The sequence below is a fragment of the Adiantum capillus-veneris genome, chromosome 1 (genome assembly GCF_014529385.1).
Source record: "Adiantum capillus-veneris isolate H3 chromosome 1, ASM1452938v2, whole genome shotgun sequence".
In the NCBI taxonomy this organism is placed as follows: domain Eukaryota; kingdom Viridiplantae; phylum Streptophyta; class Polypodiopsida; order Polypodiales; family Pteridaceae; genus Adiantum; species Adiantum capillus-veneris.
This window is the reverse complement of record NC_140931.1, coordinates 94,315,323-94,341,130: the sequence shown is the minus strand read 5'-3', so window position 1 is coordinate 94,341,130 and position 25,808 is coordinate 94,315,323. Positions and strand designations below refer to the sequence as shown.

The 25,808-nt window shown below is 44.9% G+C and overlaps 1 protein-coding gene across 3 annotated transcripts; it reads right to left on the bottom strand.

The window, feature by feature from the left end:
* Nucleotides 1–2,119: 2,119 nt before the first annotated feature.
* LOC147465205 (glutamyl-tRNA(Gln) amidotransferase subunit C) lies at nucleotides 2,120–23,164 on the bottom strand. 3 transcript variants are annotated; one of them, XM_086518855.1, is made up of 5 exons: nucleotides 22,912–23,161; nucleotides 22,659–22,699; nucleotides 21,896–21,951; nucleotides 21,683–21,748; nucleotides 2,120–2,681 (listed from the first exon to the last, which is right to left on the bottom strand). In XM_086518855.1, the coding sequence occupies exons 1-5, from the start codon at nucleotides 23,101–23,103 to the stop codon at nucleotides 2,635–2,637; spliced, it is 402 nt and encodes a 133-aa protein (XP_086374981.1). In that variant the 5' UTR covers nucleotides 23,104–23,161; the 3' UTR covers nucleotides 2,120–2,634. The 3 variants fall into 3 exon arrangements, with proteins under 3 accessions (XP_086374981.1, XP_086374980.1, XP_086374975.1); XM_086518854.1 differs by having other exon boundaries at nucleotides 21,694–21,748; nucleotides 22,912–23,154; XM_086518849.1 differs by lacking the exon at nucleotides 21,683–21,748 and having other exon boundaries at nucleotides 21,802–21,951; nucleotides 22,912–23,164.
* Nucleotides 23,165–25,808: the final 2,644 nt, after the last annotated feature.

Here is a 25,808-nt window from a genome sequence, read left to right as displayed (position 1 = left end):
CACATACACCAAAGATGGCAAGAACATGGTGTTCTTGTCATGGATGTCTATCAACTGCATGGTCTCACCTAGTAGCTCCATGATGAGATCATTCTTTTTTGCAGTTACCAAAAGCTCCCCTATGACCAAAACTACACCCAATATAGAAAATTCCATGTAAGCAATGTCATACCCATTTAAGTGGAAAATACATGTGTTTTCCAATTTAAGTGGAAAACCCGTTTGGGTATGTGCATTTTATCAGACCTTTTTATGATAAATGGGACAAGTTTTTGGTCAATCAAAAGAGCAAGGTTATTGGTGACGGCCTAAGTGGAGAGACTCTCAAAACTAAAATGGAGGCGTCCATAAAGCATCATGAAGAGAAGATGCAAGACAATGATATACAAAGTATTGATTCTTTTTCTATTATGTCCAACAGAGATTGGGAAGACAAGACCATGCTTGGAATCACAAGCAACAAGCTCTATAGTTTATGCTCAAACCAAAGAGGTATGAAAGGAATGCAATTATGGTCATGCTTGTCATTTTTCACATATATTGCATTACAATATATATATATATATATATATATATATATATACATAATGGATGTGTTTGTAGACGTAGAAGAAATTTGACATTGAAAAAGCAAAGATCCTAAGGAAATCCATCTTGGGAATTGTACAGAATGAGGAAATACATGAAGAAAGATGTGTGTTGGTACAAAATGTTCGATGGAGCTTGCATTACCATCAAGAAATTTGAGGTGGAAAGACTCACTTGCCAACTCCATTTGAGTAGTGGTTCAAGGCTCACGTATGCTTCATGTGTTGGATGCATATTCACAACACGCCATGGAGAGTGGCATTCAATGTGAGCTACTGTTTTCAACCAAGAGATTGGTATATCGGTACAAACACTTGCTTTAACCTTGTACATTGATATATCCTATGCTATCGAATGCATACACCTCCTAGTGGCATGTGGAGCACGCATGAGAGAGAGCCCTGAGGGGGGGGGGGGGGGGGGGGGGGGGGGGGGGGGGGGCTTGGAGTGACAACATGGGGGCGAGAGCGCATGGAAGGCATGAAGCTACCTCCTTATCTTGCTAGACCATCAAAACGTAAGGACATTCTTTAGCTTGCTTGCCTGACAAAAACAATAACTTAATCCAAGTCCATACCATTTATTCAGACCCCAGACCCCTTGCCCTCTCCTGCATTGTTTGCCCTTCTTAGTTCCCTCCACACTCTCCCCCCCCCCCCCCCCCCCCCCCCACCAACACAAAATGTCATGCTTTAATGGCATTTATAAACAACATTGTTTCTGCAGGTATATACCCTTTGGACGGTGTTCGTGGAAAGACCACGACAGTACATAACAAACATCACAAAACTCGGCCTTGTTCTTTAGAAATGCAAAGACTGGTACGTCGATGGCTGTTCGATGCCTACATGTGTGTACATTTGTAGAGCTGAAATTACAATTTTCACGTGTAGCTGGAATCACCGTCTTTCCAGTAGTATATGGAGAAGTAATTTTTTAGCACCCCCAAATTCCTGATCACAAAGTCTGTTAGATAGATCAATACTTCTGACAGGTCAAGTTCAGAACTGTTAGTTAATTTGAAGTGTGTACACCATTTAAGTATTGTAATGCAAGAGTATGTATACCATTGAGCATTGTAATGAGAGGCCTCCCACAGAGAGAGAGAGAGAGAGAGAGAGAGAGAGAGAGAGAGAGAGAGAGAGAGAGAGAGAGTTTTAACGTCGTAGGGGACTATCCCGAGAGACCTTAAGAATCTAGCCAACAAGGAGAGTTGAACTCAAGACCTGTTATTCAAGAGGGAAATGGCATAACCAATCTACCACACTTGGGTGATAGAGAGAGAGAGAGAGAGAGAGAGAGAGAGAGAGAGAGAGAGAGAGGCAATGTGCAAGACCTCTATTAAAATTGAACAGTACTATATAACCAAACCCTAAGCTTCGGGAGTTGTCTGCAGGTTCTGCTCTGCTCGTGCCACTTACCGAGAGCAGGGAGGCTTGCGGGTGGGTAGATGGTAGAGAAGCCAGGCCCTCTTGATGGCTTCATATCAACCTGACATCTTCAAAATTGAGACTATTTGTCTAAGATAACCTGACCTTAAATGCCACAACCATCGAACTTTGTACTGAAGAGTTCAAGCAACAACATGACAAAGCTACACATAAGCCACCATCATCAAATTTTCTATTTGTCTTTCTATAGCCTCCGAGAGCCTCAAATGCCTTAAAACCCTGGGTAACTAAGTAAAAAATTTCAAAACAATTGCCCTGTGAATTTCTTCAAGAAATGATGAGATTGCTGCCCAGTAACAGCCCCCAAAAAATGTCCACGTTTCAAGAAAGGAGCACAAACCATTAAGGTAAGGCTCTCCCTTCTGTCTTGTATCGTGGCTTGTTAACACAGTTGCGAACACCGTACGCTAAAGCACTTGTATATATGCGACTATATTTGTAGACTTTCCTCGGATGGAATCAGAGAAGAGAACCACCTTTGCTAAAGAAATCACCTCCCGACAGAAGCCTTGCTCTGAGTTTGAGTAGCATAATACATGTCAAACTATCTTTGCAATCCGTCACTCCATATTCTCTTTTAGTATCTTCGGCACTTTTACAAAAGGGCCCTCCGTCTCCGGAACAGCTGCGAAAATTGCATCTCTGCAGGCATGCCGTCAAAATTCATGACAAACAAAAGATGGTCATTATACAGAATATGGACAGTAACCACTACAAATTCTTCCTACTTCAGCACAACACAATGGCTTAAGGTTCAATAAAAATTAAATAGCAAAACAATTGCCCTCTATCAGCTCTACGCCAGCCATGTGAAAGCAAAAAAGAGGCATCCAATGGCAAGCAAATGTAGATAATCCAAGGCCAATCAGAAATTCTTGCAGCTTGCACTCCTGATAATTCAAAAGGCATAGATTCAAGCGCTTAAAAAATCAGTAAGCATAATTTAAATGTTTCCAAAAGTGTTACTGCTCAAGAGTGACGCACAGTCAAGTGTGACCAATATATACTCAAACTTCAAACAACACCAGACTGCTGATATTGTTTGCTTTTTACTCCTGAAAAGCACACTTTAACTATTGTGATCCCCAACCTCGACGGTGAGCCCGAATTGGCTCTTTCGCTAGAAAGATGGCTCACGAAGAGTCAATGTGCTCCATTCTATGTGGCTTGTGTCATGTCACTCATATCATGCCCACACAGTATCTAGGCGCTCACAGGTCACAGATCAAGCATATGATGCACACAAGCCTATAACAGTGTGGAGAAATGACGTGTCTTGGTACTCCAACAAGCGTACAATTATTTGGAGAGCATGTTCCAGGTTTTGGAGATATGTCATCACAAGATGGTGGCTTCCTAGGTTGCACGTCATCGTTGCTTGGCCAGATTGACCCTGCATGTGCATTTTAGTCAATCTGGTCCATCATTATTGTCCTAGACTTTAAATTAGTCAATTGACCCTTGTTGGGTCAAATTGCCCTGTTTTTAGATGGGGTGGGTGGCATATTATTAGCCTCGCTCTCTCTCTAGTCCAACATTTGGTCCCAATTTAGGGCGTCCCCAATTTGCACACCTCTAGGTCACCTTTACCTGTCATTATCCACTGCCACGTGCAAACCGCAGAAGACCGTACTGCTGCCACGTCAGTATTGTCAGCGCAAAATGAGGGCCTGCCATACAGTTCTGCCACGTCATCAGCTCGTACAGTCTGCCACGTCATCAATTTGTGACATATCATGTAAGAAATCGGCTATCAATTGCATCTTGATGCCCTTGAATCCAGTTGCAATTGGTGGTTTCGGCTCATAACCGTACATAAGCATAAACGGGCTATAGCCAGTAGCTGAGTGTTAGATTTACACCACTCTACTGCTTCACAGGTCTAGGGCATACTTGTACGGCTAGTATGTCTCCGGGCTGGCCACCCATAGTCTGGGTTGTACCTGGTCCCGCCGCCCGAGTTTGGGGCTGACCGCCCACTTTTGTCCGGGCGCCCACATATATCATTTTTCTGTTGGGTCGCGGGAATTTTTATCAGGCCTTGCCCTACCTCCCCTTGGGCACCTATTTATGGGGCCAGGGGGTACCCACTTCCACATATACACATCTGATTGTATTGGGTCTTCTGCTCATGGTAGTCATGGCGGGCTGATCGCCCCCTCTTCACCATACCTTGTGTTTGTGTATACTGTCCCTCTCTCTCTCTCTCTCTCTCCTCTCTCACGCTTCCGCACACGCGCACTCTCACATGGTATCAGAGCTTCAGGCTCTGCCTATTCTGAGGCGCTACATCACATCTGGTTCTTCTCCCAAGGGCTGGATCAGCCAACGTTTTTGCAAATGGAGCCAGATATGCAAGCGTTTTTACATCAGCCAGGCAGGCGCAGAAACGGGAACCATTTCTGTTGCGGAGGACCTCACCTCAACCTACGTTTTTTGCAAGAAACATCAGAAACCATTTTTGGACATCTTTGTTGTGGAAAACCCCTCCAGATCCATTTGCGTTTTTGACCTTCATCTGCGTTTTTGGGTTTTCAGCCCATTTTCGGTGGTCTTATTGGTCACTTTGTGTCATTGACACCTTCCACAAGTTGCTCGGCACCTAGGGTACCCATCAAGCCTTTGTTTTTTCAACAAACAGAAGGTTTTTGGTGCCAAAAAGTGCAGCATAAGTGGGCTGCAAATAGACCTGCGTTTGTGCAGCAGGAGGGCAGCGCTCAGCTTCTAGACCCCGGATCTTGCCACCACCTACCCGGCTTTGCATCTGATGGCATTGCCGGCGAGTATCCTCTCCATCTTCATCAAATTTCAGCCATCACCCCTTGCTGTTTTCTCTCTTTTCGGCCCATATGGAGCAGTGACAGTGATTTCACCACCCTTTCCTACACCCTCTGCACCGCTCTGGACCCGGCCGGGAGTGTACGGGCACGTTCGCTGGACAGCAGCGTTTTCATCACCTCGCAGTTGCGTTTTTGGGTGGACAGCAGCCACATGGTTTGAGTTTTTCACAGAGGATGAAGTTACCTCCTGCCTAGAAACCATCCGGTGGTGGTCCGTGCGGTCTCTCAATGACTGCTACAGTACACGGTATCTTCGGCGTCGGCTTGATCATCTACGGATGTACGATCCTTGGGAGATCCATTCATTCCAGCCATCATTCGACGGTTGCACACTCCAGAGGAGGTGGTGACTTTTGGTTTGCTATGGATACACCTGTGAACTAATGAGAGGAGTAACTTCACACGAGATATGGCCATGCTCATGGCATATGGGATTCCGACATTCCCAGAGAAGACACCACCATCTTGGGTGGACAGACACTTACCACTTGACCTCGACACGTCAGATCACTTGTTTACACAGGAGCATCTACATGGACTTAGGGAAAGGATCTTTGGTCTCTTCTTGGACAGGTTCATTGCTTGGATCTACAGGCTGGAGTGGGACTTTAGTGCTTTGGACTCTCTTGGAGAGTTTACTCGTGAGATGCGGGAGATCAGGCATCATTACACGACTACATCCGAAGTCACCCGGAGCTTGGCTTGGATGGTAGTGCAGTTGCTCTTCTACACTCCTGATCATTTGGATTGCTACCTTCAGAGTTGTTTACACTCACCCTCGGTAACCTTACAGCAGACGTATCCCCTGACTTGGGCAGTAGGCCACTCCCAGCTCATTCACATTGAGAACCACACCGATATGAAGGTTTGGTGGGGTTGTTGGCGCAGATTCTGTTTTGGTTGACACTGAAGGATTGGAGGCAAGAGATACAGGCAAGACGGTGCAGACATATTGGTCTGCCCTTTCCTCTTCTCAGAGGACCTTCACAGCACAGACTACTTAGTCTAGCTTCCCTTCTTCATAGAGGATGATTACGGTGCAGACATCTTGGTCTGACACACACCTCTTCTCAGAGCCCCTTCACAGCGTAGACTGTTGAGTCTCGCTTTCCCCTCATCTTGGATTACCCTATCTACTGACAGGACACCATCCGGTGGTGGTCCGTGCGGTCTCCCGGTGACTGCTGCAGCTTACGGTAGCTTCTACAGTGCCGACTACTTAGTCTGGCTTTCCTTGATTCGGAGGAGTTTACGACGCAGATTGCTACATCTAGCCTTCCTGGAGTTCTACGCAGCTTAGCCACCTGGCCATACTGGGTTACAAGTTCATGCATTGTGTCACGTGACACATCCAACCCTATGTGTCCGTGGACAAGCTACAACATGATCAGGGTTAAGTCGGTCTAATCAGTCTAGATTAGAAGTGATCTGGCACTTTAGTGAGTCTATTCGTAGACCGTGCATGCCCAGTCACTTAGTGTAGATGCATATCCTCTGGTTGCACACAGCATGATCATAAGCATTCCCATCAAAATCAGTTAGGGAAATTTTCCAGTGCATTTAGTCTATTTTACCTATTTTTGATATTTTTCACTTATTATTTTTAAGTGACTTTTGTTGGAAAGTAGGTAGGGCAAATTGAGTAAGTTTGTATATAAGCAAACCTAGACTAGCACTAAATGGCAGAAGAAGCAATAGGAGCCAAGCTCAGCAGGCAACTTCTCCAACAAGACCTTGGTGGACTTCCCTCCAAGCAAGACCCATCACTAGCATTTTCTCCATCAAGCACCTTCGCCTAGGTCTGCATCAGCATTGCGTTTTCAGCATTTGGATCATCGCCGGAAAGCCCCTAAGCCTAGCGTTTCGCATCAGCATCATCGCCACACACAGACCCAAGCATAGCTAACGTTTTTGTACAAGTTACATCCCTAGCGTTTTGGATCCCATCGTTTGCAGATTTGCAGCGTTTTCAGCCACAGGAATGCAGCGTTTTCAGCAATGAAGAAACTGCAAGTTCAGCCCCTAAAGGAGTAGCACATTCAGCCCGGAAAGACCATCAGTTTTCAGCCTAAAGAAGCCCTGAACCCTGCAGATTTTCAGTGACAAAGACCTACAGAAACAGCCCCCAAAATCAGCGTTTTTGGACTGTAGCAGATTTCAGCCCATAGCGTTTTTGGACAGCAGATACAAGATTGCAGATTTCAGCCCTTAGGTCGGTCTCGTCATTACCGTCATCATCGCCGACATAGCCTAGAGTTGCATCAGTCACATGCATACCGTTTGTACCAGATTGTGCAATCATAAGTAGACCACTCTCACCGACGAGAGTGGGGCCTTCAGAGGAGGGTTTTACAACGTCTCTGGTGTCATATTCTTTTCTCTCTCTATCTCTCAGTCTCATACACTTGCACGCACAGTGTCCATTCACTTTGTTTGTGATCATAGCACTCTCTCATTAAGAACCGAAGGCTCTACCTTCCATAAGAACAAAAGGAACCCTTGAGCACAATTCGGAGCACTCATCTTGAGCAAAGCGCAAACATTCATTCCGCAGCACCTAACATTGGTATCAGAGCTTTGGCAGTGTTCTGTATCACTCAAGGAAACCACAAGAATCACAAAAGAATTTTTTTTTCTTGTTGCGGTCGCACGAACCCAAGTTCGCTTGGGCGTGTCGATTCCTAATCGTGTTTTTGAAGAGTAACAGGAATCCCAAGAAAGAAGGACTTGTCCAACCTCCTCTTTTCACTCATTGAGAGCGGACCGTGCACTTAGTGGCCGGCCAATCGACGTGACGTGGGAAGAAGTAACCTTGGTGTGAGCGCAAGGCCGCCAAGGGGTGCGCCCGCGGAAAAGAGAAGAACTCGGGTGAAGAGAAGATCCTTCTCAAACACGGTTTGTAAGCGAACGAAAACCTCAAGAACCTCAAGACCCTCAAGAACCCAAGACCCACAAGAACCCAAGTTCCTCGTGAACTTAAGTACCTCAAGACCACAAGAACCCACGACTTCAAAATGGTCATCACTCGAAGCGGAATGGATATTTCGCTTAGAAGTGATGAGCATAAGAGAGGCGAAGAAGAATTTTCCCCACCAAGAGGTTTTTCCGACTCTCCCCCTTCCCCATCTACGCCAAGGATTGCACTAACTCCTATGGAGGCTTTGGAGCAGTAGTTTCTGGAAAGAAAGTTAGAACACGAAGAAAGAGAAGCAGAAAGAAAGGCCTACGAAGAAGAAATGGCAGCCATAGAGCGTCAGTACGACTTGGAAGAAAAAGAAAAGTCAAGCCAAATTTGATCGCGAGAACAAAGCAAGACAAGCAGAATTTGATCGCGAGAACAAAGCCATCAAAGAAAAAAGCAACCAACACATGAAAGAGTTCTTGCAACTCTTTTCTCAAGTTCAAGCACAGATGCAAGGGATTCAAGAGAAGAAGACTCTCGATCTCTTCTTCTCCAAAGCATGACACACAGGATTTGCATGATGATACGCATGATGATTTGAATGATAATGATGAGCATGATGATTTGAATGACAATGATAAGCATGATGATTTGGATGTTAATGATGAGCATGATGATTTGTATGATCAAGATGTGATTTCTCACAAGCATGACGATTTGCATGAAGATGACGTGATTGTTCACAAGGATGATGTGTTAGTTGATGCTTTTCTTAGCGAAGCTAACCTCGTTGTAGATTTGATCACTCACGAAGGATCGATCTTGGCTCTCGAACCTAGGTCCAAAGCACCCTTTCAAGAAGAACCGATCTTGGCTCTCGAGCCTAGGTCCAAAGAACCTTCACAGGAAGTACTATGTGTTCGCATGATTGATACGCATGCATTGTTCGAGTGTTTCATACGTGATCGTTTCCTGTATTTTAGTCAGCGTCTTTATGTGATCCCTTTTCCTAGGCATGACATATTGTACGTTGAGCACGTTTCACTCATGAATGAGCACGGATGTATGCAGATTTTTTATGAAAAGCTGAAAAGTATGCATTCAAGGAAGTCACATTTCACATTCTATGTCTCTTCCTTGGCATGACACAGTTGTAGAAAGAGCACATGACAATATGAGCACCAAGCATGGGCATTTCCGTTGTGAATTGCCACTGTTGATTGCTTTAGATCATAAGAGACAGATTCGATCTCATTGTTTGCGTGTGTGTGGTGAACGGTTTGGCACTCCGTCTATTTGTTCATCTACATTGCATGCACAGTCTATTAGGAAGACGAGATTTTCCACTCACCTTAGATGGAATAGGTATGTTCATGGTTTTGTGTTGGAAATGGTTTCAAGAATTTTCAGCCATGGAGATTCTTGAAGAAGAAAGAAGCATGACTCTAGACGAAGTTGAAGCATCGAAGGAGCATTAGAAGACTTTGTGTCGCTTTCGGCGCGGCCCAAAGAAGCAAGCCTTGCAAACCTTTATGAAGTTCAAGTACCGCACGACCCACACATCAGAGTGGGCCGACGAAGAGTCCCTTCCAGGATTCCAGATGCTATTGGCGATCTCCCTCGACGCCATACAGTTCGGTACCAGTACCTCACTTTGAAAAGGAGGGGATGTCACGTGACACATCCAACCCTTTGTGTTCGTGGACAAGCTACAGTATGATCAGGGTTCAGTGGGTCCAATCAGTCTAGATTAGAAGTGATCTGGCACTTTTGTGAGTCTATTCGTAGACCGTGCATGCCCAGTCACTTAGTGTAGATGCATATCCTCTGGTTGCACACAGCATGATCATAAGCATTCCCATCAAAATCCATCAAAATCAGTTAGGGGAATTTTCTAGTGCATTTAGCCTATTTTACCTATTTTTGACATTTTTCACTTATTATTTTTAAGTGACTTTTGTTGGAAAGTAGGTAGGGCAAATTGAGTAAGTTTGTATATAAGCAAACCTAGACTAGCACTAAATGGAAGAAGAGGCAACAGGAGACAAACTCAACAGGCAACTTCTCCAACAAGACCTTGGTGGACTTCCCTCCAAGCAAGACCCATCACTAGCGTTTTCTCCATCAAGCACCCTCGTCTAGATCTGCATCAGCATTGTGTTTTCAGCATTTGGATCATCGTCGGAAAGCCCCTAAGCCTAGCGTTTTGCATCAGCATCATCGCCACACACACACCCCAGCATAGCTAACGTTTTTGTACAAGTTACATCCCTAGCGTTTTGGATCCTAGCGTTTGCAGATTTGCAGCGTTTTCAACCATAGCAATGCAGCGTTTTCAACAATGAAGAAACTACAAGTTCAGCCCCTAAAGGAGTAGCACATTCAGCGACCATCAGTTTTCAGCCTAAAGAAACCTCAGTTTTCAGCCCTAAACCCTGCAGATTTTCAGCAACAAAGACCTACAGAAACAGCCCCCAAAATCAGCGTTTTTGGACTGTAGCAGATTTCAGCCCATAGCGTTTTTTAACAGCAAATACAAGATTGCAGATTTCAGCCCTTAGGTCAGTCTCGTCATCACCGTCGTCATCGCCGACATAGCCTAGACTTGCATCAGTCACATGCATACCGTTTGTACCAGATTGTGCAATCATAAGTAAACTACTCTCGCCAACGAGAGTGGGGCCTTCGGAGGAGGGTTTAACGTCTCTGGTGTCGTACTCTCTTCTCTCTCTATCTTTCAATCTCATACACTTGCATGCACAATGTCCATTCACTTTGTTTGTGATCATAGCACTCTCTCATTAAGAACGGAAGGCTCTACCTTCCATAAGAACAAAAGGAACCCTTGAGCACAGTTCGGAGCACTCATCTTGAGCAAAGCGCAAAACATTCATTCCGCTGCACCTAACACATTGACAGGCTTTCAGTCATTCTCATGACGATTCTTGGGCTTCTCCATTTTCTCCAGATGGTTTGACTTCAGACACCACAGATCCTACTGGGCACGACACTTGCAGGTCTATTGACACTTTTATTACGACAAGGAGTTGTTTTCACACTCAGTTCGAGACCTTCACGCGTACTTCAAAACAATTCACAGTTCACAATTGATTCAACACGGCCCGACGGAGTTCCGTGCCTAGAGATATTGGCCCCAAAGGCTAGCGCCACGTTCGGTATTTCTTTTTGTATTAATCTGCAACTCAAAGTACAAGGGAGTGGGAGGGTCTCACTCTCAGACTCTGCGTCCAGATGCTCTCCGAAGTGGGAGCCCTGCCCTCACTTATAAAAGTTTTACAAGGGATGCCAAAAGCAGACCCCCAAAAGCTGTCCATAAAAAGTTGCCCATTAAAAATAGGCTTACAAATAAAACAAGGCTTTCAAAAGCTTCTAAAATTAAGCAATTTAATCAAAAGCTTTTTAAGCATTGTGTAGCATTTGCGTAGAGCAAAATTCTGTTTTTCTCCGTACAATACTGCCATGTCATGCTGTCTGTACAGCTTCCGCATTTTCCGGCACAATCTGCGGAGGTGTCCGTACGGCGCCTGCCACATCAGCAATGCAAGGCGAGTGTGTGTGTACTGGGCATGCATTAGTAGTCCGAGAAACAGCAGGACAACTTCGAGAAGTGTTTTGCGTCTGCATCTGATCCAAGCGAGTGTGAAGTGATGCGAGACTTATGGAAAGTGTGGCCATCTGCTCCTTGATGAGAGTAAGGGCATTGTCAGATTGACCACCTCCGTCCTGAGAATTCGGCATGGTCACGCCTCAAAAGGAACTCGAACACGTGCACGAGTAGGTTCTGGGAACAGGTTTTCGGACGGGTGCTCGGTGAGCAGAAAATGTCTCTAGAATAAGTTCGCACTCTAAAGTCGGAATATCGGGAATAATTATCACTTCCGGCTCTGAGTAGAGAAATTCATCTGCAAAATTTCATCGAGGAATTTATGTACTGGTTCGCGTCAGCCATGTGTGCGAAATGTCTTGCTTAGAGAAGGTGCACACAGAGCAGAGCAAGGGAGAGGCAACGTAAGTTTTTTTAAAACTTTTTTTAATATAGGCTCATGGGAGTTTTTTTAAAATTTATAAGGTGTGTTTGCATTGGCTTTTAAAAAAAATTGGGTCTTTTCACATGGGTTTAAAAATTTGGGTTAATTTGGGGGAGGCCGATCAAGTGTGGCCGGCCCCTTAAGGTTTTAAATTGAGGTCAATTTTAATACCATATTACTTATGGGCTGCCATCGTATACAATGCCCAGCGTACAAATAAATAAACGCAAGCGAAAGAAGGCAGTGCAGGGAGATTTTGCCGCTTGGGAGTTGCTGCCGCTGCGAATTGTGACGCTTGGCAGATGATGCCGTTTGGGAAAAGTGTATGGGCTTGAAGAGGTGCGAGCAAGATGCTACGCTCCAGCGAAAAACTGCAGCCCAGCCAGCATTTCAGAAATTCCAGCCCAGAATTTAAGCGTTTTAGCCCTTCTCTCAAACCCAACGATGCAGGGAAAGGGTGCGAGCGGGGGGGGGGGGGGACAGAGTGGGAGCACTTGGGGACAAGGTGCTTCTTGCCGTCTTGTACCCTCTCGCGGGAAGGGGTGTGAAAGTGGGTACGATAAGGCACATCCGCTCGAACCTCCTCATGAAGGGTCACAATCACCAATACGCCCGCACGCACACATTTGCATCTCTGTCCTTTATGTGGATAATTGGAACTGAATAAATTTAAATTACCTCATACGTGTAGTAGAAGTACATCATCTTTCCTCTGCGGCCATACAACACACGAGGTGAGTGTCACGGGTAGGGTCGGCAACGGCAAGGCTAAGTAGACGCCAAGTCCAACGGCCCGGGAAAAAAATTTGCTCTGATACCACTGTAAGGATTCTAGGTACTAATCCTTTTTATTAAGTACTTAAACTCATGATTAAGACTTAAGAAACTTGAATTGAACTCAGAAACCGACTCAGAAGATTCTGTGTTTGATTGATTGAATGTGTGATACAAGGGCTCCTTATATAGGAGACGAAGAGACATAAATGAAAAGACATGTCTCCTGATGAAGAGACATGACTTTAGACGTAAAGACACATCCTTTCGGCGAAGTGCTGCAATCATTGGGCAAAGAGTCGCACCCGTAGAGCGAAGGGGTGTGACCAATCGTCGAAGGAGTGTGGCTTTTGACGAAGAGGCACATCGTTTGGGCAAAGGGATGTGACCATCCAAGCGCAAGGGGTCCTCCTTGGCATGGCACTTCGCGTATCTGCAACTATGAGTAGATGTAATGCTGTTAACATAGTCACAATCGTGACATTCATGTTTTTGTGTTGGAAGTGGTTAGAGGAATTTTCATCCTCGGAGATTCTTGAAGAAGGTAGACGTATGACTATAGACGAAGTTAAAGCATTGAAGGAGCCACAGATGACTTTGTGTCGCTTTCGGCGGGGCCCAAAGAAGCAAGCGTTGCAGAACTTAATGAAGTTCAAGTGGCGTTGCAGACCTTTATGAAGTTCAAGTATCGCATGACCTACACTTGAGAGTGGGCCGGCGAAGAGTCCTTTCCAGGATTCCAGACGCTGTTAGCAATCTCCCTCGGCGCCATACAGTTCAGTACCAATATCTCACTTTGAAAAGGAGGGGGATGTCACGTGCACATCTAACCCTATGTGTACGTGGACAAGCTAATTCATGACATGGGTTCGGTTCAGTCAGTCTAGCCTAGGAAGTGTTCTGGCACCTTTGTGAGTCTGTTCGCAGACCATGCATGTCCAGACGATGCATATCCTCTGGTTGCACACAGCATGATCATCAACATTACCATCAGATTCGATCAGGAGCATTTTACAGTGCAAAAAACCTATTTCCCCTATTTTAACCATTTTTCACTTATTATTAATAAGTGACTTTGTTGGGAAACTGGGTAGGGCAATTTGGCCAAGTGACTATATAAGAAAACCTAGCGCTAGCACTTTTTGGCAGAAGAAGCAAAGAGAGCACAAGCAACCTTTGCAGCAGGCCCTCTAGCAACCTTCTCAAGCAAGAACCCCCTACAAGCCCTGGCGTTTTCCAACAATTACAACAGTTCTGGTGCCAACATTTTCAGCAGATCAGTATAGCAACGTTTTCAGCCTACTGAAATTGCATTTTTCAGCCCTGCTGTCCAGTGTTTTCAGCAGACAAAACCAGCGTTTGTTCAGCATATGGAACCAGCGTTTTCAGCCATTCACACCAGCGTTTTCAGCCAGCCGTCGTCCTCGTCGTCACCGTCATCACTGACTTAGAACCTCATTGCATCGTAGGGTCAAGAACTTGCATCAGCATCTTGTATCAGATTGTGCAATCAATAGCATAGACTTCTCTCGCCATCGAGAGAGGGACCCTTGGAGGAGGGTTTGACAACTTGGCTGGTGTCGTATTCTTCTCTCTCCATCTCTCACTCTCAGTATTTTCATGCACAGTGTTTACCCACTTTGTTTGTGATCATTTACACTCTCTCACTAAAGGAACGGAAGGCTCTCCATTCCGTAAGTAAAAGAATTCCTTGAGCACAGTTCGGAGCACTCATCTAGAGCAAAGTTCAACATTCACATCCGCTGTGTTGCAAAGTGATGACGTGGCTACCCGCTATACACACTGTCACCAGGAGGTGTATTTTTCCTGTTGCCTTCCGTAAATAAGTATTAGATATATTTATTTTATTTTTACTTGTTTGTCCCAAAACCCTTGAAAAGGTGCAAGTGGACATTGCATGGCCAGTGTGAAACGGCTGCAGCCAAATGGGTTTCTCACATCGGGGATCTAGGTCGGTCAGACAGGGACTGCCCGGGCCAGTTAGCACTACATTCTGATGAGTATGGAAGCTCGTGTGCGCCAAGCTGGAATTTGGGCCACTCGTCAAGTCACTGCAACTTTACAAGTGGAAAGGGGCCAGTAAATTAACCCACATTGTAGATGTTGGTCAAATGGTAGTCTTCAATGATGGTCAAGAGACCGATAGGGACGCCATGGAAGCATCTCCTAAAATTTAGGGAACTGCTATTTTTGACCGGAAAATGTGTTCGCGTCATTAGCTCTGGAATGACAAGGGGAACATTTTATTGCTCTGCTGCCAAGTCAACTGACGCACCAGTTGAGATATTTTTAGCAGGGAAAGCCCAAACTCGGAAACTGGGCGACGTGTCAGCCTGTGAGCGATTCTGCCACTCTGGGAGGCAAAAACGAGTTGCATATCAACAAAGGGGGCACCATTTTCAGCCTCAGGTGGATTGTAGCAGGTACAGAAGCTATGGAATGCTTACCTTGCCCTCTATGCACAGTATGGTGACGGGAGTGATGCCCCGCACGCTACATACTGCTCTCTTTCTCCCCTACGTACAGTATGTTATGCCCCACTAGTGGGCTTCTCATTTGACCTATGTACAGTTCTGGGGGTTTATGCGCGTTTGCCAAGGCAAGAGCCTTCTGAACAGGAACCGGATTAGCTAATTGCTAATCCCCCACAGGTACGCACAGTTCCATCACGAAAGATTGCGAGTTTGGAGAGTTTTCTCGCGTGAAAACTCGTCCAATTCACAGGGGAACTGTCCCATTGCGTGCGGGAGCCCTTGGGACATGCGTAGGCGTGTTCGCTCCGCTAAAAACGATCCGAAACAGGGAATTACAGCCTGCTGTGTTTTTCTGCAGGTTTAGGGTTTCGCACCTAAACTGCAAGGGAACATCGGGGGAGCCTCGTGAGAGCCTTGGGATGCGTGTACAGGCTTTTGGGCTCCCGGCAGTGAAAAACAGAGAATTACAGCCCGCTGAATTTCTGTGACAGCTCACCAGAAAGCTTCCAGATATCGAGGGAATCCGTCCTAGACATGTGTTTTTGACCTACAAGGGTTTTTGCGCCGTTATGCTGCCAAAATCAGGTCGAAAACCTGCGTTTTCAGCCCTCGCCAGGTTTGGACAGCTTTGTGAAAGCTTGTGCGAAGTGGTCGGATCGTCTACTTTAATTTGAATAAAGAAATACCGAAAGGGGCGCCAGTCTTTGGGGCCTACAGGGTGTCGGTCTCGTGTGCGCAGTGACATTCTAGTCGCTGGACGCAACTGTGTTCTCTTCCCTTCTCAGTGCTCTGTGTAAAGTTAACAGGTAATTGAAATAGTACCGCCCTCTACGTTGTACAGGCCGGTTATACACACCCCCTCTAGTGGGAAACCCTAACCCTAACTAGGAAAACCCTAACCCTAAATTGCTGACGTGGGGGACTGACACGTGGCAGCTGTACGGATCCCCGCGTTTTGCGACGCATATTGTGGAAGGCTGCAACTGCGGCATTTCTGTTTTTGGGCCAGCTTCTCGGACTTGCTTTAATCTACGCAAGTTGATAAGAGAGAACCCCCTTTTGCTTTATTTTAGGCAACAGTTGAGAGAGAGGGGAAAAAGCCTTTTTGCTTTATTTTTCAAAGCTTTCAAAATTACAGCTTTTGATTTTCAGCTTTTGGGGCTCTGCTTTTGGCATCCCATGTAACCTTTAAATAAACGGGCTGGCCTCTCACAACTCAAAGCATCTGGACGCAGTCTGAGTGTGAGCCCCTGCCCGCACTCTTGTACTTTGAACTCAGATTAATACAAAAAGAAATACCGAAAGGGGCGCCAGTCTTTGGGGCCAATATCTCTAGGCACGGAACTCCGCCGGGCCAGTGTCGAATAAAATTGTGAACTGTGAATTGTTTTGAAGTGGTTATTTGGTGCTATCGTGGTAGATTCTTGACTTGGAGTGTCCAAGTCGGTTACAGTGGTATCAGAGCGCGGCCGATTTCTCTTCTACAGGAAATCCAATCCCAAATTTTTTTTCCGCGGCACCTATGGCTTCAGGCAAAGATCAATCGACTCCCTCTACATCCGGAGATGCGAGAAGGGATCACAACGAAGATTCCGGCAAGGAGTATGGCTCGCCTCGGCCTACTCAGGCGGAGCGTCGAGAGATGGAGCGTCGTCAACTGATCGGTGATGCAACAAAGATGATGCTCAATTTTGCGAAGGACCCAAAATTTGCAAAATATATGAGCGAGACTCCTTTCCAAGAGGTGCATGCGCAGTGGCAGAAAACCACCACCACCCCAAAACCCGCTCTCAAGAAACCTTCTGCTCACAAGAAATATACAGAAGGAATTAGAAGAGGTGATCAATGCACGAATTCCTTAGCTTTTTGACACGCACAATAAAGCTAAAAAGTTCGGCAAAAAGCAGAAGAAAGGCACTGACTTCCCAGGTTATTTGGGTCGTCAGTCGACATTTGGAAAGGCAAAGAAACAAAAGAAACGTGTTTGATCTGAAGAAGTACCCAGTTCTTCTTCTTCTTCTTCTTCTTACACTTCTTCTAGCTCATCTAGCTCGAGCGAAGAAGACCGAAAAGGTAAAAAGCGAAGCAAGAAACAACGCTTCGGGAAGGGCAAGAAAAAGACAAAGAAGTCTATATCTCGCTCCGTGAGTGACAGTCTACAAAGGACTCGTCTACAGACAGTTTAGACTCTGATGAAAGCAACTTTCATGCAAAGAAGAAGAATTTTTACAGAGCCAACCAGTATGACTTTCTGGAAGACAAAAGCAAGAAAGTCCGAGAGTTTGAGGAAGGTAGACAGTCAATTAAATTTGACACGTTTCAGGATATCGAGATACTTCGAAGACTTTGTCTATTGTTCAGCAGTTTGACATCGCTTTCGCGGGAGGACGTTACTCAGAGCACTCTAAGATTTGGAGAGCTACCTCTTACTTTAAGGGGAATGCTCGCACTTGGTGGTCCACGCTTTTATTAAGCAAGACTGCGCCAGTTAAATGGCTGAAATTAAAGAGGCTTTTTTTTTCTTCTTGGTTGACTCGAGCGTATGAACGTGATATACTAACTGCTTGTAACCATCTTCGAATGACCAAAAAAGTTACAGTGGATGCTTATTACGAGAGATTTAGGAGCTCTTTTCTACCCGCCTCTTCATTTAAGAAGATCTCGTTCAAGGAACAAATTGAGCGGTTTACCTTGGGTCTATCTACAAAGATCCGAGATCACTGCTTGGAACAGAAGTCAGCTTCCATTCAAGAGTTGATGAGTCATGTGAAACGGGGTTTGGCCATCCACTCTGGCAGTCTGACTTACCCCACCGATAGATCATGACACAAAAAGCTGAACAGACTTCGACAAATGAAAGTAGAAAGAGAAAGAGTAACTCAGAAAAGAAAGATGCACGACCCAAGCTTACTCCTCATGAGAGAGCTCGCTTCATCAGGGAGGGGAAGTGCTTTGGATGCAGGGAACTTGGACATATCTCCGCGAAGTGCCCTAAAAAGGCACAGAAAGAATAGAACGACAAGAACCACGAAAGGCCTGAGAGTTCAAGAGCAGCTGAGGAACGTGGAAGAAAAGGCAAGATGAAAACAAGGCTGGTTCCAAATTGCGTGAGTATCGATCCTAGTACGTTGGACGAGAGTACAGAACTTTGGCGAGCTTGGGGCAAAGTGAAAGACCAAGAGGCCCTGATCTTCTTTGATGGAGGAGCCAAGGCCAACTTCATTTCACCGGAATTGGCGACGCAGCTCGAGATCACTCCCAATCGGATGGGACTACTTGCGGAGGCAGTTCTAGTGGTACCCGGCAGGGACATAGCCATTACACCTGTCATTGGCAAACTTCGGTTCCATTGTCAGGGGTAATTGGGACATGAGGACTTTTACATAATGCCTTTGGAAGGTTGTGATGTTCTCTTGGGAATTCCCTGGTACCACAAGAAGAACGCCGTGGTCGACTATCAGGCGAGGAAAGCGACATTGATTACAGAGAAGGGCAGAAATTGTACTTGATATCAAACTTCAAGACGAGTCTGTCCCTATTGTATCGGCTTCGACCATTTCTAAATTAATGAAATCCAATCTGTTTGTTTACGCCATCTTTATGAAAGAGGTAAGTGATGAGGATAGGACAAATATGTCTGAACTTGATAAATAACGCCAAGATTTTCTCCACTTTCATGCCGATTGCTTCTCAGAGGGCCTACCAGGCGAGTTACCACTCTCCTGAAGATCATACCATTGATCTGATTCCTGGAAGCACACCACCGAACCGACCACCTTACCGTGTGAGCCGAGTACAGAACGAAGAGATTATGAACCAAGTGAAAGACCTCTTGGAAAAGGGTCTTATCCAGCCTAGTACTTCACCGTATTTCTCTCGAGTGTTGTTGGTTTTGAAGAAAGACAAATCTTACAGAATGTGCATCGATTATAGAGCTCTCAACAAAATCACCATCAAGAACAGATTTCCGATTCCTAGGATCGATGATATACTCGACAAATTACAGGGATCCTCGTGTTTTAGCACGATTAATTTGAAGAGTGGATATCGTCAGATCAGAATCGTGACGGGAGATGCCTACAAGACAGCCTTTCGGACGACTTTTGGGTTATTTGAGTTTTTGGTGATGCCTTTTGGCTTAACCAATGCTCCCGCGACATTTAACTGAATGATGGGCAGCAAGGTTGGATCAAAGCGTACGTACAGATCGGTTTCGTACCGTACAGACGTTCTGTACGGATCCGTACAGTTCGGAGCGATGTGTACGCCGTTTTTTTCTTTTTTTTTCCTTTTTTTTTGGGGGGGGGGGGGGGGGGGGGGGGGGGGTGGTAATTTAAAATCAAAATCTAAGTCTCATGTAGTAGTTACACAATATGTGGTTGTCTTGTAAAACGTGTCTTTGAATGTCTCAATAAGTTGTTGACTTCTCTCTTGTTTTTTATTGGAAATGTTCTAGAAAATTGAGTACTTTGCGGTTTATTTACAAGAGTACGTATTTTTACGTACATAAAAATTTTTCCTGTATGGAACAACGTACAGTACGTACATATACGCCACATACAGTACGTTTGGTACCACCTTGATGGGCAGGATTTTTCGAGAGTACAGGCTATTTGTTGGCACTTTCTTTGATGATATCATTGTTTTCTCCAAGAATGAGACAGAACATAGAGATCATCTGCTTCAGGTCTTTCAGGCATTACAAGATCACAAGTTAGTGATTAATGCAAAGAAAAGTGAATTTTTCCTACCACATATACACTTTTTGGGACACATTGTGTCAGCAGCAGGAGTGCAAATGGATCCGGCCAAGATAGAGACTATCCGTGATTGGCCCGATTTGAAGAATGTCCATGAAGTTAGAAGCTTCTTGGGATTGTGTTCGTACTACAAGCGATTCATTCGAAAGTTTGCAGAGGTTGCTTCCCCTTTGCATATCTTGACACAGAAAGGAGTCCCTTTCTCGTGGGGACCCATAGAGGTGACTGCCTTTCAGACTTTGAAAGAGAAATTGACTACGGGACCAATTTTGACTTTGCCGGACCTGCAGAAGTCTTATATACCTAGATGAATCCAGGATAAGCCCAGATTCACCCTTGAAGGAAAGTGCAAGGTATAGACCCATGGTAGTCACCCACAAGACAATATACCCATCAGCTCCATCATGCATAGTATTGACTAAATACCACGACATCCCCACTAACGTCGTCAGTGCCCAATAGTGGGTGTAGAACTAGGTACTAACATATGCTCCCCAACACAACACACACCACACGCACACACACATGAGCATATACATCAACACAAAGTTCAACGTGCTGAGTTTCTGTCATGACTCCGGAGATCAAGGGCAGACTCAGCCATAATGAAGCCTAGCACTAAAAGAAGCATTAAATCGGAAAAATTAGCACAAAAATGAGGTAGTTGATAGGGCATACGCACCACAAAAGATAGAAAGAATTAGCACAATATCAACTGGTCGTAACTCGGACCAAAACTTCACAATGTGAAGTCTGCATGTCCGCAATATACCTAGATGAATCCAGGATAAGCAGAAGTCATTTGAAGTATATTGTTACACACTCATTGGGATTGAGAGTTACTTCTAGACGCCTCAAGGCAATTAGGACCTCATTAAGTTTGTACACACCAGTATAGTGTTTCAGAAAGTGAAGTATAGCAGGCACAAAGTAACCATTACACCACTCTGTTGCTTCCATCTTTTGGGTTAGGACATGCTTCTATCCCCTAGTGTGCTCTTGGGCAGGCCTAGCCACCCATCCATTTGCATTTTAGGCTACTAGACCTAGCATGGGGTGGCCAAACCAGATGTGGTCCATTGTCCAATCATTTCCTAGGCGCCCTTCTTTGAGCTTTATTTTTGCCTTTATTTGTGGAGGTCGTGGGGCTTCTCCTGTGGCTGACCGACCCTCTTTATTGGAGTTATTTAGGTAGCCCAGGCGCCGCCTCCTCTCACATATGGTTTCCTATGAACAAGCTAAATATAATTTGATTTTTATTGCAAAAGTGTATGCTGTGCAATAACTTTTTTAATTAGGCATGGACTCTGAGAGGGATCTTCGATGGGAGCTTAATAACACTCTTGGTATGTAGTTTATATGGAGGGTTTGTTGCTTCCAAGTTTTCGAGGGGCAACCAGGGCAACATAAAAGCATACAATCAGAGGACAACATAAAAGCATCCAAGGGCCAAGGCAGCTCAAACAGGTGTTAGAGGCGGTAACACTCTTTCATTAATCTGCGGCAGCCAAGACCTTTCTTTGCGGTGGAGCATGGTCTTCAGCAGTAGTATAAGCCACCTATATGAAATCAATATATATTCTGCCTTTTCTTCTATTGGGAGAGTTTCCCTTCTTTGTACGTATGCCCTCCTGGTAGGCATTCACATAATACAGTGGACAAAAGTAACAAGCACATACTATAAGAATGAGAACAACTAGGCAAGCATATTACAAACAATTATAAACACATTCCCCGCACTTCAAAGACAACGTAAAGAAACAGATACAAAAGAAGGCAAAGGATGAAAACAAAAACAGAAACAGAGCTTAATAAAATGTTGCCTCTAAAGAACCTTTCTTCAAAAGGTGTAGGAACATCCTCCCGAAGTGGCCTTTGGCTCAAATTATCTGCACAACGCATGGCACATGTTTCTTAGTTCTCACAAATCTCTTCAAACAACCTTGTTATTAGTCCAAAATTGGCGATCCAAGTAATGTGAGGCAGATAAATGTTCTTTTTCTTTTGAGAAAAGGGGGGACTTGTGGTAGACAGACCTGCCCTCACAGCCGGAAGCACACTGTCTAAGTCCACTTCTTGGAGCTGACCAAACCTAAAACAAGCAATCAAGCGTAAAAATCCCTATGTAAAACATATGAGATTACATGTTTTCCCCATTGTCTTGGTAGATATACACAAGTACAATGTTATAGTTCCACAACACACCAGCGAGAAACGAACGAGTTGGTGGGCGGTATATGAGAAAAAAGGGTGGCTGGGGGGAAGAAGGGGGGGGGGGGGGGGGGGGGGGGGGGGGCGGCAGTGCAAGTGAGAGAACGAGAGGAGTCTGTACAGCGTCTGCAGGAGACCAAAACAACCTACAAAATCAAACTCTCATGACAATGAGAACTTGACAATATGAGTGATCACAACTGTGACATAAAATGAGAAGCATAGAAAGAAAGAGAGGTCATTATATCTGCTAGAGACAGAAAAAAACTGGCTTGAAACAAACTCATCTTCAAATATATGCATCCTCAGGACACCACAAAAGTACAACAGGACAAAATGGACGTCGTAAATGTCCTCAGGAAATCATGAAAGTAGAATAGTAAAGTAGGCATTGATCATGATCAAGCTTCAAGAATTTGGAAAGATTCCTCTGAGTGAGTAAAATGACCATGGCTGACACGCATGAGTGATGAAGTTCTATGACATCAATAGCTGTAAACAAATGCATGTGTCAATTCAAAGATGTTGTTTTGAATGCAGATGAGATATTGCTGCATCCCAATGACATTCCCATGAAAAGAAACTTACCAGCCCACTAGTTGCTGAAGTTTTGGCTGGAAGTCCTCGACCTGCACTGAAAAATGAGGCGTAAGAAAGCACAACTATAAGCATCCTTCAATAGATACATACCCCTATTAAAATTTCTGGTGTCTGACCAAATGGAGGCATGCATGTTTTGGCGAATCGGGCATCATAAGAATGAAGAACAGAAAATCCTTGGAAAACCTCGAAAACAAACAAAGAAAGCCAATCACAAAGACAAGAGAAAGGGAAGATTAACCTCTTGAGGGGTGAGTGTGATGCAAGCTTTCTGGGCAAGTTGAAGCACGTCAGAGGGCTCGAACTTGAAGGAAGAAGAGGAGGAGGAACAGCAGCGGAAGCGACCCCGGGAGAGCGAAGGAGGAGCTAACGCCGGCAGCAAGAGCCTGGCACTTTCCCTCAGGGTCGTGCCTACCATCATCCCCACCACCATGCTTCTGTTAGCGCTCGCTTGCTGTAGGAAGCTGATTTTAATTAATGCTTATATATTGAGAAACGCCTGGGAGGAGTCGCGAATGAGAAGGGGGAGACACGCCACGTGGCAACCCTCATCACTATATCACACGGGCATGGTCAAATGGGATCAATGCTGGAGGAGGAAAAGGCGACATGCATCAATTATGGACCGTCAGATCTGAAGTTGCCCCGAATTTATCAATTTGCCTGAATTTACTAATCGGTCCACATTTACAATATGAAATACTTGAATCGCCTTTACTTCAACGTATGCATGAGGGCGTAGTGGTTAGTGCACATGGCTCGTGGTGGGGAGGTCGGGGGTTCGAGACATGGGGTGTGGATCGACCCGAATTTACAAGCTTGCCTGGATTTACTTTTCTTCCCGAATTTACCAAACACCAAATGCGCATCCGACGGCCTAGATCACCTTAGCACCTTAGCCGTTGATCCCATTTGAGCATACCCGTGCGAGATAGTGTGGAGGCGTGGCAACCCTGCTAGTCCTACACATCACCGGACAAATTTATAGTAGCCCTTTAGGGACCAGTTGTTCGACTCACCGACAAAATAGTGTAGGTGCACTTCATAGGCGAGGTCTATGGTTCAAACCCAGGATGGCCCAATTTCGCCAAAGGAAATCGAACGAAGCGCCCACCAAATAGTGTAGGTGCGATTATTCACTTCACGGACGAGGTCTCTGGTTCAAACCCAGGATGGACCAGTTTTGCCAAGGAGGGGCTTATCTCTACAAGGCCTTCACAGGGAAGGGCAACCTCTCAAGGTGCCCTACAAAGATTAATCATGCCAATGCTCGCAATTGAGACTTTTCGACTTGTACCTAGAGGATCTTCTATGGACTTTGAGAGTCACGGGAATTAAAGGTATGCTTTTTTATATAGGGAATTTTTAATGTGTTGGGCAGACTGCATAGGCAACAAAGCACGAAGATTGAAGTTTGAAGTTCAAAAGTTCAATCACTTGCGGCGGGCTCGAGTGACGAGTCTCGACTCTCTTGTTGACCAATTGCTGTCTGAGAGCTTCTATATCCAAGTTCCAACTGAGATGAGGAGGTTCGAGGGATTCTATGTAATCAAGGCTGGTGGTTTGGAATAAGAGAGAAGGTAAGTACAATAGAGATAGACTCAAAGCATGGCTAAATAATGCCTTATGAAGGAAATTACAAAGAATAAATATTAAGCACTCTTGTTGCTCCCCACTTCAATTTGATCTACAAAATCTTTTCAAGCTTTTCTCAAATATCGACTGATTCTTGTAGGGGTTGAGACTCATGATCAGATACAAGCTCCATATTCTAGAATTGCTCAACACTCTCCCATCATCCATGAGCTACAAACTCCCCTCTTGAGTTCGTTGGGTGACCTGTAGGCTGTGAACCTAGATGACTTCAAAGTCTACGAGCAGTGTTTTTAGTGTTGTGAAGAGTAGTGATGAGTGGTGGTGGAGTAAATCCCCGTAAATCTCTTGCTTTAATTCTTTTCAAGGACCTAAACCTCCATTTTGTTGAGTCTCTTGCACTCATCCCTCCTGAGGTACGAATTGATATGGCACAACAAGCACAGTGTAACATTTAATGCACTAGTAACTTGTGTGTAGCGGAAATTGATAACATAGTGAGCATTTCATTAAGAACAAGTTCCTAATGAGCATAGAGACAGTACTTAATTTGAGAAAGCAACATAGGTTTTTATACCTAGCTGATTTGGCATTGACAATACTTGAAAAGGGAGAGAAATAGAACAATTGACAACAGTTGAGGACCGGATTTACATGGAGCCGGTCCCCGCTCCATAAAGGCTTTGAATTATAGCTTCTCCCATCAAAGGAGACTTTTGTACAATACAATCTTTGTGTTCCTTAAGAAAACTAGTTGGTGCAATGAAGATGGAAGCTTCATGCACCAAATTATGCTTGAAAAACACACCTAATGTCCCTAGCCTCAGTCCCAAGACCTCACACACCTTCAAAAATGGTGAGAGCTAGCAGGGAATGAGGATAGATTGAGAGGAAGAAGATGTATCTTACAAGAAAGAAGTATTCTCCTCACATAATCACTCTAATAGCATAGCTTAGCTTAGTAATTAGCATGGTAGAGGAGATGAGCATGCCATTGAAGCTTGGCTCTTGGTTGAATTTGCATTCCATAGCCAAGAGTTGTTGGTGTAGGCCTCTACTTCTCAATGCTTGGAGAAGGAGATGGAGTTCTTCTTGCACACATGAGTTGTGTGTGTGTGTGTGCGTGTGTGTGTGGCAATGTGTTGAGTAAAATGCAGCCCTCTCTCTCTTCTTGGTCGACCCTCTTGCTAATTGCTCATGCTGGCCTCCCATTGGCTCCTGTAAAGCTTAGCCAATCACAAATTAGAAGCATAGTTGATAGCCATGTGACATGTGTCCCCCTTTTCCCTTTTGTGAGAGCTTTAGGTAATTAAATAATTCAATTGAACTCTCATTGGACCTTTTAGTCTTCTGGCCAATAGGAATCAAACAAACCATTGGGCAACTGGATGCTCATTGGACCCCTTGGTAGACTATCCAATAGTCTTCTGGCCAATAGGAATCAGACAAACCATTGGGCAACTGGATGCTCATTGGACCCCTTGGTAGACTCTCCAATAGTCTTATAGGGAGCTTAATTTCTAGTGATTCTTTTATTAAACATTT